The sequence below is a fragment of the Hydra vulgaris genome, chromosome 03 (assembly GCF_038396675.1).
Source record: "Hydra vulgaris chromosome 03, alternate assembly HydraT2T_AEP".
Taxonomy (NCBI): domain Eukaryota; kingdom Metazoa; phylum Cnidaria; class Hydrozoa; order Anthoathecata; family Hydridae; genus Hydra; species Hydra vulgaris.
In genome coordinates, this window is record NC_088922.1 from 46543777 (window position 1) to 46558037 (window position 14261).

A 14261-nucleotide genomic window follows, 5' to 3' on the forward strand; every position below is an offset into this window, starting at 1 on the left:
ATTTTCTCTAATTGTAGACACAATCAATATAAAAAAAATTACTTCGATTTTGTTTACATTATTTTGACAAGGAAATATTTTACAAAACTTTTTTATGAGAACTAGCATAAAATACCATAAGTAATTTTAGATCATATACCAAAATATCCTTAAACCAAGCCTTTAAGGTCTTTCAAAAAAAAGTTTTAAAATAAAAAACGAAGTTTAATGGAAAAAAAGGGAAATATTTGAAGCTTTATAAAAGAATTGATAAATGAATGTCTAAATCTTTAAAAAAATCATTTCAAAGGCAAAATCAAATACCAAATCATGTTTTTATCAATATGTGGCTATGAAAATAAACGTTTTTTATAAACCGAAATACATTGCAAAATAATCGTGTAGACAGAAGAACCCTATTAAACATAATTTTATTTCAAGCAACTGTTGCATATCCAGTATATGTGTAATTTTCTCACAAGAATAATGAAACCACTCAATTTTACAACCTGGTTTATCACATGCTATCATTGGTTCAAAACAGGGTCTTTAATAAATACAGTAATACTTTTGTTTATTGTCTAAACATACATTTTTAAACATCATTTTTGCATGTAACAACTTTAGGAAGTAAACACTCAATGAATAATTTCCAGAGCAAAGGCTCTGTAAGTTACAAGAGACTTAAAGTATATTTCATCAATAAACTTTAAGTCTCTTGTAACTCGAACTAATAAATAATGATTTGAAGCCCAAACAAAAAAATCACAATATTCTTTATTTAGAACATATAGTTAACCTTGCACTTGTGCATAATATTTATGATTTTTCTTCATGTTTTCAAATGAATCAATTGGGAAATTTTTATCTGTTTCCCAATTCACTAAACCATTTCGATAATTGAATGGACATTTTATTTCTAGCAAACCAACAGTATGGCAAGAACAGCTTACTATAGAGTTAGGCTCCTAAGTATGGTTTATTGTATAAAATGCGAAGGTCTGAAGTTGTCAATTGGAAGTTTTTCTTTTGTGTTTTTCTTTCATAATGGTTTCATAGTGTTACATTCTATTTCTTTTCCATAAGTTAAGGAAGGTTTTTACCTGAAATTACTAAACTCTGCAGTTTAGTAATTTCAGATAAAAAAAATCAAATGAACTTGAGGTGGAAGTTGATTAGTATTTTTTGTATTTTAAAAAACATCTCTCTATTAAAACAGAATCATCTAAATTAATTGCTTCATTCAATCAAACAGACTTGTTAAAGGTTCTGGACATAGATTTTCTTCTGTCTCATCAGATGTCAATATACCGTCAGTATTTTTCTAAGACATTTACGTAATTAAAATACGCTGCTTTAGGCATAACCTTTGGTAGTTCTTGAACTTTATTTTGACCCAAACTTTTTATGGATTCTTCTGCATTGATGGAATAATTTTTTACAGTACTTTTAGCTGATCTTATTTCACATGGTAAATCATTACGTTTTGTTCATTTAAAGGATATATTTTGCAATGATGATGCTTCAGCCTTTCTCTTTACTTGGTTCCATTGACACAGTTTACAAGTAACAGCAGTCTTATTGGCTTCATTTCGAAAAGTTTATCGATTGGATACTAGTCCGGTAACGTTTCCTTGTTTGCTAATGTTAATTTCCTCTTGTAATCTAATTGATCACTACCGTTTAACATGCTAAAATACAAAGATTTTGACCACATCTTCAGAAGTTTCATACGAAGTCCAGCAAAAAATTAACCTACAACGATTTGTTTTGACTGCCAAGAATTTGCGCATGCGTACATTAACGGACAAACTCAAAACAATTCCAACCTGTCCATAGAGTGGTTGAATGGTTTCATGAAACGTCACCAAGAACAAACTTTCACTCAGAAAACCTGAAAATACAAGTTTGTCTCGTTCAACAAGTTTCAATCAGTACAATGTAAATCAGTTTTTTGATAACTATGAAAAAGTGTAAAAAAACATAATTTCACTCCTGATAGAATTTATAATATCCACGAAGCCAGCATTATGACAGTAGTACAAGCACCCTATGTTATAGCATCACGTGGAAAAAAACAAGTATGACAGTCTATCTAATTAGTGTGTCTACTGAATGTAGACAACTAATTACTATGTGTGGTATAGGAAATACCATAGGAAATTTCATTCCACCTGTCTTCATATTTCCAAGAGCACAGTTTCATGACACCATGATAAAAGGAGGACCATCTAATTGAATTGGTTATGAAAACAGTTCAACAAGTAGCTGGATGACAGGGCCATTGTTTTTAAAGGTTCTAGAACATATAAAAGAACTACTCAGATGTTCGAAAGAGGATCCTGTTTTACTCTTAATGGATAATCATGAAAGCCATTGTACATTAGATGCCATTAATTGTTGTTGTGAAAACGGAATGGTAGTTTTAACATTTCCTCCTCACTGCACTCATAGAATGCAACCTTTGGATGTGGCAATTAATTGTCCTTTCAAGCAAAAACTGTCTATCTCTCAGAATGATTGACTTGTATGCAATCCAGGAAAACAATAAAAATACATGATTTAGTTGGCATAATGACACCGGCTTATATATATATATATATATATATATATATATATATATATATATATATATATATATATATATATATATATATATATAGTGTTTTTTAAATGCTTTATAATACAATACCATACTAAACAACGCACTATCACAAACATTTGTGTTTTTGAAGTGTAAGATTTTAATTAGATCAGTGGATAGTTTAATATTTTTAAATAACCCTTGTTTTATCTGTTACTAATAGAAACTTAAACTTTATCCATTACTTTTTAACGGTATAATTGGGTTTTTTTAAGTTTAAAGTTTAGTTAGTTTTGTTAGCTTTTTTTAAAGCTGCTTCTATTTACAGCTTAAATAGTTTTATATAACTTTAGTTTGATCAACTCTTTAGAGTGATTATAAGATTAGATTGTATTAAAAAAATATATATTTTTACTATTAGTAACCTAAACTTAATGAAATTTAAAAGTAAATAAATGCTCTATTTAAAAAAAAAATGTAACCTCTAGTCATTTCCATTTGCCAGAGATAATTCAAAGCCGCCCCAGGTGTGTTCAAAGCTAACTCAGGTTGGGGCAGTTTTGAACATTCACGCGTGTTAAAGAAATAGGTATTCTGACTTATTTTTTAGCTCAGAATTTATTAAAACACTGCAATTTCGTTCCTTAATCGTTGTTTTGACTATTCAGAAGAAAAAAAGTGGTTAGAATAATTAAAATATTAATTTATAAAAAAAAGTTTTAAAAATGTTCAAAGCTGCCCCCCTCTCCCCTATATATAAAAAGTTTTATTACACAAAAGAGTCTCCAGAAGATCTATAATAAAATTGTTCTATTTAATAACATTTCTATAAATGATAGAAATGTTATTAAATAGAACAATTTTATTAAAGCAAGGTTGCCTTGCGTGCCTTTTTTTTGTAGAAAAATTACATATTAGTGTATCAAAGTAATTTTAAATAAGTTTCAGCTTGATTAAGCTCCTTTCTGCTGATACTACTGTTGCTGGTGCTGTAAGAAATATCCTCAAACTGACACTGAGTTTCGGAAATATACTTTCTAGTTTGCACTCTGTTAACGCATTTAACATTTCCAGTGCACCCAAATTTTTGTCCCAAAATTGGCTTTGTGAATCATTGTTATGTGTTTTATTTCTTGCACAAAGTCTTCACGGACTATATCTTTATAATATTTTCTCTCAAAATTAGCTGCTTCATGTATTAATTCCTCCTCTGACATTTTTTGTTAGTTCCAAAGAAAGCTGAGGTTTTCAGAAATCTGTTTTGCGCCGTTAAAACAAACTGTAAGTCCTCCAATAACGTTATCTAATATTATATAAAAAATTTGCTTTCGGAAATGGGATTCCAAAAAAAATTCGCCTGCCTCACTCATTTTACTCACATTTTATTTCCAAGGCTTGGTGCAGCAAGCTAAGCTTCATTCCACATTGCTCTCCAACAGTCACGAATAGCTACTAATTGTGAAAGTAAGCTTTCTACATTTGAAATTTTTATATCTAAAGTCGCGTTACTGGCTTGAATGACTTTTTTGCAAATGTCCATAGAAATTAATATTCTGTACCACACAAATGACATTATGATGCAGGTAAAGGTACTGATATAACAAATTGCTCCACGAATCTTGTTTCTGGTTTTTGGAGTAAGATTTAGCTAGAAAAAGTCTTCCAAAGCCAACTTTACTCCTGGAAGGTGAGCAACAAATGGTTTGACACTCTCTATTCGATATGACCAACTTGTGCCAGATATAAGTTTAGTGTGATGGCTATTATGTTCATGAATGCCATTTTCATTTTTCTCTTTTTCCAAATTTACATCAGGATTTGTTTCTAATTCATATTTAGTATTTGTTTCTTATTTAGTTCGTTGCTTTTTTACACCTAATTGAAAGAGTGTCTGTATTCCTTTTGCCTTCATTGTGTATGCGTTTCTTTTTTTCTTTCTTTTTTGTGCTTCCGATTTATGCATTTGGATATTTTTTTATGCGCAGATTATTAAAAACATTAGATTGATAAATTTAAAAAATATATAAAAATTACTTATCTATAACAAATTAAAAATCTTTTTTTTTTTTTTTGATTATTATTTTATTATTTTTAATTTGCATCAACCACCACATGATAAAAAACATGGAAATCAACAAAGTAAGAAATTGTTGAAAAAAAATTCAATTTAATATTACGAATTAAATCGATAAATCGTTATTTATTTATTTATTTATTTAAAATAAAATTGAAAAAATTAAAAGTTATTTTATAATTTTACAAAATTAGGTTCGGTGTCACTCGTATAGTTAAAAACTAGAGTGACACCTTAATATAATAAACAAATAAAGCAAAAAACACATAAACAACATAAAGATATAATATGATAGTGACCAAAAATCAATAAAAAAGAGAACAATAACTATTAATAAAAAATATATAAAAAAAACTTTTTAAAATCAACGTTTTAAATATGGACTAAAAAGTAAAAAATAAACTATTTCATGGAACCCAAGAACTTTGTGTACGTACACAACGTGAAATTTCCATTAAAGTCAATGACTGAAAATGTTGGGCAACTCAGTATAACTCGTTCCTATTGGTGCCCAACATTTTCAGTCATTGACTTTAATGAATATTTCACGTTGTGTACATACACAAAGTTCTTGGGTCCCGTGAAATGGTTTATTTTTTTGCTTTTTAGCTCATATTTAAAATGTTGTTTATAAAAAGTTTTTTTTATATATTTTTTATTATTTAGTTTTTAGTCTGCTAAGAAAGTTTGTTTACGCTAAACTAAAACGCTAAAAGTTTGTAGTTAGTAGTATGTTTTAATCACTTTTCTTAACGATTTTTTTTTATTTACGCTAAACCAAAGTATTTTTTGCGTTGTTTGTTTCGACTAATTTTTTAAACGATTTCTTTTATTACCTCGCGTTTCTTTTGCGCGTTTACACCAAAAATAAATAAATAAAATAAAATTAAAAATAAACAAACCGCCAAGAAAGCAAGTTAAATAAAATATTGTAATAAAAAAGCAAGGCTAATAACTAAAATAATATTTAAAATCAATAATACTTGAAATAAATAATATTTAAAATCTAAGATGTTAAAAAAATATATAAAGAAAAAAAGTAAAAATTTATATTTACCATTATTTCCCATATTTTATAAAGTTCTTTTTTAAATTTAATACGATTTAACCTTGCTTTAGCAAGTTAGCATAGCGTAAGCGAAGACTAATCAATGACAAGTTTTATAATCGGTAGTATAAGCGATGTAATGTCTTTCTTTCTATTTGTAACTTACCATTACATCTCATTTATAAAACCGAAATATTCATATAACTTTTGGCGTAAATATTTTTATAAGTAAAAAAAATTTACGTCAAAAGTCGGTTTGAACTTCTCCGAGTCAAACCGTCAAAACCCTTTACGTAAATCACATACAACAAAAAAAAATTTTTTAAATTAAAAATATATATGCATATATATTATTCATGGGCCCCTAAACACTTATAGGCCCTGGTGCGGGGCACCGGCTGCACCCCCCCCCCTACTCATAGTGCCTGCCCTAAGTATAAGAATCATACTTGATATAAAACTTACTAAAATATAGCATATAATATCAAGATGTTACTTTGAATATTATATAGCCTGTGTATAAAAATTGTATACTACTTGAAACTAAAGTGCAGCATATAAAATTTGTTACCTAGATTATCATATCCTTTATATAAAAAGAACTTATTTGATATAAAACAGTAAAACCTAACATATAAAATCGATTTTTATATTAGAATATCATATCTCCAATGTATAACAGTCGTATTTCATGTATAACATGATATAAGTAAAATAAAGTCTGATACAAAACTTAATAAAATCTCGCATATAAAGTCAATTTTTATCTTAGAATCATACCCCAAGTATAGCAATCGTATCGGCATAAAACTTGGTAAAATAAAGCATATAATATAAATTAGTATCTTAGAATACCATATTATGTTAAAACCCTGTACTAAATAAACATTACTATGAACATTTTTTAAACGCAGTGACTACAGGTACATCTAGACGTATTCCTTTCAAAAAAAAAAAAATTTTAAAATACGACCAAACTTTTGGACGCGTTAGAAGGATTTAGACATATTTCTAACAAAAAAGAGTTAAAATACGTTCATTGGGCCTAGAAGAAGGGCTTAAACGTATTTCTAACAAAAAAAGTTAAAGATACGTACAAATTTTCAACAACAAAACAAATTAAAATGGCATCGTAATCTCAAAAAAAGTAAACAAGTCAAAGGAAAATTTTTGCGAATTTTATTTTTAAATATTAAGTAAAATTTATTTCAGATTCAGAAAATAATAATTTATTCCCGCAGGTTATTAGCCGTTGTAAAAAATCACCGATGGTATTGTAAAAACACCGCGGAGAAGGGAGTTGTTTCCATCTTTCTCCGTTGTCGCTTTATGGCCTTCAAACCCCAAAGTTTTTGATTCTGAAGTCTGTGCTCTAAGCATTGTACCGCAACTTCTCCTTTACATGCACAACTTAACATGCATTAAAACTCAATATTTTAAGTAAAACTCGCTCAACAGTAAATACAAAAGAATATATAAATTTTTTGTAGTTATTACAGAGCAGTTATAGCTTTTCAAGATAAAAGTTTACAAGCTATAAAAACTTAACTGAGTGCTAAAAAAAATCATATCTGAGTTTTTTAAAAGAAGGTAACCATTAGCGTTTTAAGGTGGTACTAGCCCGACAAATTTCAAAATTTTCAGATTTTTTTTCTTTTCTAAATTTGAAAAATAGAATCATTGTAGATTTCAAAAACGTATAGTTTTACTATGTTTTTAAGTAATTTAGTGACAAAAAATGTTAATTTGGTAATGTGATCTCAAAAAGAAGCCCTTAGCAACCGCATAGCAACAATAAACAATGCTTACTTTTGGGCTAACTTAAATTTCATCAAACAATTAATTTCTATTATTATTCTACATTTCATATATATCTCCTTTGCTTTATATCAACTTTGCAAATACGTTAATTCCATTAATAATATTAAATTAAATTGTATAGTGAGAAGGAAGTGAATTTATAACAGTATATCAATAACAGCTTGTTATGATTATTTTATTGAATTTATTGCATTTATTTTTCACATTTTACTGCTTTATTCTTAGATGGGAAATAAAAAAAATAGCAAAAGAATAAAAAGAAATTATTTTCATGGAAATCAACAAAAAATGTCTGATCAACAAAACATTTCACCTGAAAGTAGGTACGTGGAAATCGCGATTTACGGAACCGATTTTATGCTAAAATTTTGGTTCTCGTTTTTTTAACTCTTTTTTAGACAGCGTGAGACAGACGTAGTTTTGTGGAGTTTCTTTTTAGAAACACATATACACATAGATACTTTTTGGAAAGAAGAAAAGCTAATCTTGATCTTTTAAATACTTTTATGCATGGTTACTAACTTTTTAATGGGATATTTTGCTCCTGAATATTAGGTTGATGTTCTCTCATGAATTTGTGGTCGAAGAAATGTAGAGTCCGCCTATTTTATTATTAAAATAGTTTGCTTCATGCATTTTCTATGCACATGCCAAATTTCAACGAAAAATAATTATAAGCAATTAGTTTAATTAGTGTTATACCAAGTATACCACTTTTTTCAGGTAGCCTTAGGCAAACGGTTTTTTGATGTGGTTCTTTTTAGAAACATATATAAACCTTGACGACTTTTGTAAAGAAGAAAGGTTTGGCTTGATTTTTATATAAATATTGTGTATCGCTACCATACTTTTTTATGGAGTATTTTGCTGAGAATTTTGCATGAAAATTTGGTTGATGTTGTCACTTGGATTTGTGGTCGAAGAAATGTAGAGTCCGCTTTTTTTATTATTAAAATAGTTTGCTTCATGCATTTTCTATAAACATGCCAAATTTCAACGAAAAATAATTATAAGCAATTAGTCTAATTAGTGTTGGACTTTAGGTACCAAATTTCAGTTTTTCTGTTTGTTTATTTTTTGCTAACCGAAATCCGGGTGGGACCGAAATCCGGATAAGGGGGCGATTCAAATAAAAATCTTATTTTAAATTATTTTAATTTATATTATTAGATTTAATTTAATATGATCAAGCTTAATAAAACTGTTTTAGATGCACTAACAGATAGTAAGTTCAATTTTTTTTATTCATGATAATAGTATTAATAACTATTTTCAAATCCAAAATATAATGATTAATGTAAAAAGTTCTTTATGTAACATATAAAAAAAAGATTAATGTTTCAGATTAAAACTGCTGGTATTCAATTGCAACAGTTTTAATATTTTAAAACACTAACATTTAATATTTTAAAAACACTAAGAAGTTTTTTGTTAAGATTAAATTAATGAAGTATGTAATATACTTATTTATATGTGGTTTATAATAGCCTATTAAACTATTGAATTGATTGTTAATTGTTAGTACCAGTTGACAATTTTATTAAGATATCACATATAAATAAAAATATTTCATACTTCATTAGTTTAATCTTAACAAAAAACTTCTTCGTGTTTTTAAAATATAACAAAAGATATCATTATTATTGTCTTTTATTATTTTTGGATTATATACTTCTTTATCTTTGGGTTATTGTTTAAATCATTATATAAGCATGTATTTCTTTTTTAGTAGATCCTACCTGGCTTTTTGTAGATTTTTTGAAATTTCATTAGTATAAATTACATAAATTTTGGGTTTATTAAAAAAACATTAACATAATCACAAAGAGAAAATAGTATACAATGAGTTAATGTTAGTAAACATTTATAATATCTTTTTTATATAGAAACACTTAAAAAACTTAAGTTAAAGTTTTTTACTTATTGTATACTATCTTTATCTGTGTTTATTGTTTACATAAGTTTATAACTATTCCTAATGTTATTTTGTTGCTTATAAATATATTATCTTTATATTTTAATAGTTATATTTTCATTGCTTATTTTCATTTCATTAGTATAGTTGTTGCACCTTAAGCAGAACAGCTTTGACGATTGTTACATTTGTAACTTACTGTTAATAATTTCAAATTATTTTGTGTACAACTATTTTTGTTACTTTTAATCGAATCTACACAGCATATCGCTGGTAAGTTTGTATCAGTTTGTATATGTTAATGATTATAGAATTTGCTAAAACTTTTTAATCTGTGAATAGATTTTAAAGATTACTAATTTCAAAGTCATTATTTGCAATATTTATTTTTTATTACAAATTTTGAATTTTAATTACATCTTTGTTTTCAACGAATCGTAAGTTTACCAATTATTACTTTTTAATATGTGTATATATTTTCGACAACTGAAATATAAATTTTTTTTAAGTATTTTTTAACCTCAGTTCTTTCTACATCTACTATAAGTGGTATGTTTAAAAATTTTTACTTTTTAATATGTTTATGCATATCTTGGCAGTTACAGTATTTATTTTTAATTACAACTTTGAAATCATTAGTTACATCTTCAGCGACTACTATGACTAGTAAGTTTAAAAACTATTATTTGCAAACATGTACACACCTTTCTTATCAATTACAAATTTTTATAAAAACTTTTTTTATCTTTAGTTCCATGTGCACAACCTTCTGCTTGTAAATTTATGATTTAGAAATGTTTCTGAATGATTATTGAATTTATGTTTCTATTTATATACATTATTTAATGCATTAGTATTGTGTTATCCCTCAAAGTGCTGTGGAGTTTTTACTCTCATTAACATTTTTTAAGCTATCATTGATTAATACGTTGTTCATATTATTTATTCAGTCTATCACTTTCACAATTAATTGTTTTATATTAAATTTTATATAAAATTGTTTTATATTAAATTGTTTTATATTAAATTGTTTTATTTTACATTTTAAAGCAGAACAGCTTTGACGATTGTTAAATTTGTAACTTACTGTTGACAATTTCAAATTATTTTGTGTACAATTTAAAAAATTGTACACAAAATAAAATTGTAATTATATAAAATTGTTTTATATTAAATTGTTTTATATTAAATTGTTTTATTTTACATTTTAAAGCAGAACAGCTTTGACGATTGTTAAATTTGTAACTTACTGTTGACAATTTCAAATTATTTTGTGTACAATTTTTTTGTTATTTTTAGTTGAATCTACACAGCCTATCACTGGTAAGTTTGTATCAGTTTGTATATGTTAATGATTTTAGAATATAGAATATTTCAAATGTCAGTAAATGTGAAGAGTATTTTGCATACTTATTTACTATTCTTGTTTTAGTTTATTTAAACTGTTGACTTTGTTAATAGTTATTTGATTTTAAATTAGTTTACCTTATGTTTACAGTTCCTAAAAATTATATTTGCATTATTGATGTTGAAATAATAGTTTATTTTTTTACATTATTTATAATGTTATTAATTTCTAATAAATTATTATATATTATTTCTTTGTTTAGGCAAATCGAATTGAAATTTTAATATATTAAGTCTTTATATATACTTTTTAGAGACATTTTAGGGTGGATACTCCAACTTGCATCTTGTAATGTGGTGAGATTTGTAAAGTTATTTCTCCCTTTTCAAATAAACACAATTTAAAAATTTTTTTTTAATTTTCATTGACATTTTTTTCAAGTTTGAATAAGAAGGGGGGGGGGGGTCATTAGGCGTGGCACACGCCCCTCCTCTAGTAAAATAATTTCGAATACTTATTTCTCTTTTTCAATAAACTCAATTTAAAACCTTTTTTCAAATATCTTACAAATTTTTTTTTTAAGTTGGATAAGACTGGGAGGGGAGGGGGGGTCGTTGGGCGTGGCACATGTCCCACCTCTAATGTCAATTTATACACCACTTGTATATGATGTAAAATAAGAAAATGTAATTTAAACTTTTTAACACAAAATATAATCAATGTTTTTTAGGTTAAAATATTTATCAAAATGTAACATTTCACTACGACGGTGTTTAAACGTAACAAAGACATCCACCCTTTAATCTAAAATAGACCACTAATTTTTTTGGGAATGGAATGGAAGCAAATCAGATAACCTTTTTATGTATAAAGATAACATATTTTATCAGAAAAACACTCTTTCGTGTGAAAAACTTGTATTTTTTTAAAGTTACGATGGTTTTCCGGTACCCCCTCTGGCCCTCTAAACACCCCTTTTATCTATAGAGTTATGTGAACTTATAGCCTACTCTTACATCTATCTTTTGATACCAAGGTATAGGCATTTGGATAAGATTTGACAAAGTTATAACAATTTTAGTGGAAAAAAAAAATTTTTTGGAACCAGTTTCTTCAATAAATCCATATATCGAAAATTTGTTACTAAAAACGTCATAACTTTTTTTTAAATTGTTCGTTTTTAATAATTTTTTCATCTTTAGAATACTGTACTGAAGGGCTTTCTAATGATATATAACATTCTAGGATATGCTCAATCTAAAAAAATCAGTCCACGTACCTACTGAAAGTGCTTCTTATTCAAATATGTTTAGTAGTACTAATAGTACAAGTGCTAAAAAGTTGAACAAAGCAGTTAATTATATTGGCAGTTCAGCTAAAAACAAACAGACATCTAACGACCTTAATTTTTTTATATTTATACATTTTGGCATTATGAAAGATTTATTTGAGGAGTTCTCACGCTGTTCTGAGTGTAGCTCACCTGTTAAGCTTACACATAATAAAAATGAACACAAAGGGTTTTCACTTAAATTATGTATAAAATGTAGTGTTTGTTCAGCATGCAGATTTTCTTATACTTCTCCTCAATATATACCTTTACAAAAAAGTAAAACTGTAAAAAAAGCACATGAAATTAACTATCGCACAGTTATGGCTTTTCGCGAGATAGGCAAAGGTCATGCTGGAATTGAAACATTTACAACAATGATGAATATGCCATTTTCTATTGCATTTACTACTTATAAAAAAATTAATAAGACTCTTTATTGTGCATATGAAAAATCTGCTGAAAAAAGTACCCAAAAAGCTGCTTATGAAGTGCGTCAAATGATTAACATCAATGCGTGTAGCAATGATATTGTTGACTGTCATATTTCTATTGATGGAACATGGCAAAAAAGAGGTTATTCATCCCTGAATGGCGTGGTATCTGCAATTTCAAAGGATAATAAAAAGGTCTTAGACTATTACACTATGTCAAAATTTTGTAAATCTTGTGAGATTTGGTCAAAAAAAAAAGGATCAGCTGGTTATGAACTATGGAGAACAAGACTATGGAGAACAAGACATAAGTGTGCAATTAATGTGACACTATGGAGAACAAGACATAAGTGTGCAAGACATAAGTGTGATCACGAATCATCTGGTGCTATGGAGTCCGCTGGTGCTATTTCAATTTTTTGTTCTTCATTAAGTAAGTTTAACTTAAGGTACAGTCATTACATAGGAAATGGGGACACTAAAGCATACAGCAAAGTAAGGGAAGCAAGACCTTATGGAGAAACGTTGATACCAGAAAAACTAGAGTGTCTCGGTCATGTTCAAAAGAGACTTGGAACAAGACTTCGGAATTTACGTGCAATAAAAAAAAAAGAAAAGTTGAATGACAGTAAAACTCTCTTAGGTAAAGGAAGACTAACTGATGCAAGTATTAACTTAATGCAGAATTACTTTGGTATGGCTATTCGTCAGAATGATAAACTCTACCCTATGAAAAAAGCTGTACTTGCAGTTTTATGGCATTGCTGCGAAGGTGAAAGAACCAATACTAGCTGGTGCAAATGGCAAAGGGATAAGATTACAGGACAATGCACTTATAAAAACAAGTTAAACCTACCAGTTGCTATAAAAGACCTATTACACCCAATATTTATGGAACTTAGTTCGGACAATCTTTTGTCAAAATGTTTACACAGCTATACCCAAAATCCTAATGAGTCTTTTAATCAAATAATCTGGGAAAAATGCCCCAAAACACATTTTGTTTCAAACAATGTTTTAGAGTTAGCTGTTTTCTCTGCAGTTATATCTTTTAATGGAGGTTACGTTTCCCATAAAGAAACATTTAAGCAACTTGGATTTCATTGTGGAAAATATTTCCTTCTCGGTGCAATTAAAAAAGACAAAAATCGCGTCATTCATATGGAAAGGAAGGAAAAAGAAGTGACAAAATCAAGAAGGAAAAAATTGAGAGGTATAAAAAAAGGATTTAGCAAGGATGACTCCTATGTGTCTGGAAATTTTTAAAGATATATATTGTTAAAGTTGTTTTATTTTGTTTTCTTGCGTTTTCTCTGTTAACAGATTTTTAAACTTTGAACAAGAATATCTTTTGAACTACTTGGAGATTATGGCTAAAATTTTCACAGATTGTTCATCAGGTTACTGTGAAGGGATTTGACCAAAAAGAGACTTTTATAGTTAGCTGTTGTCGAGATATTAACATTAGCAGCACAAATTTTACATAAAAATAAAAAATTATTTTTTAAAGTGCAGCCATTTTGATTCTGTAAAAAGTTCTGATGGTGATTCTGGTCAAATCCCTCAATCAACATGTTGTTAACCTTTTTGCAAAATTTTAGCTTCACACACTGACTATTTCATGAGAAATCCTTGTTTAAAAATGTAGTTAAAATTGTATATTTTTTGCTGACTCAGCATGTTTTCGAGTATTCTAATACTTTTTAGTATATTTACTCTAAATAATTT

The 14261-nt window shown here is 27.6% G+C and overlaps 1 protein-coding gene across 3 annotated transcripts; it reads left to right on the forward strand.

Annotated features, from left to right (window-relative positions):
- The first annotated feature begins 9098 nt into the window (after nucleotides 1–9098).
- Nucleotides 9099–14050, forward strand: LOC136078208 (uncharacterized). 3 transcript variants are annotated; one of them, XM_065793435.1, is made up of 4 exons: nucleotides 9099–9694; nucleotides 10721–10744; nucleotides 11083–11125; nucleotides 11500–14050. In XM_065793435.1, exon 4 carries the CDS (start codon nucleotides 12018–12020, stop codon nucleotides 13797–13799), a length of 1782 nt encoding a protein of 593 aa, XP_065649507.1. In that variant the 5' UTR covers nucleotides 9099–9694; nucleotides 10721–10744; nucleotides 11083–11125; nucleotides 11500–12017; the 3' UTR covers nucleotides 13800–14050. The 3 variants fall into 3 exon arrangements, with proteins under 3 accessions (XP_065649507.1, XP_065649506.1, XP_065649508.1); XM_065793434.1 differs by lacking the exon at nucleotides 9099–9694 and having other exon boundaries at nucleotides 9703–10744; XM_065793436.1 differs by lacking the exons at nucleotides 9099–9694; nucleotides 10721–10744 and having other exon boundaries at nucleotides 10769–11125.
- The last annotated feature ends 211 nt before the right edge of the window (nucleotides 14051–14261 follow it).

What these genes read in the sequence shown, in the direction of transcription:
- LOC136078208 (XM_065793435.1), top strand. Translation starts at nt 12,018, where the DNA reads ATGCTCAATCTAAAAAAATCAGTCCACGTACCTACTGAAAGTGCTTCT.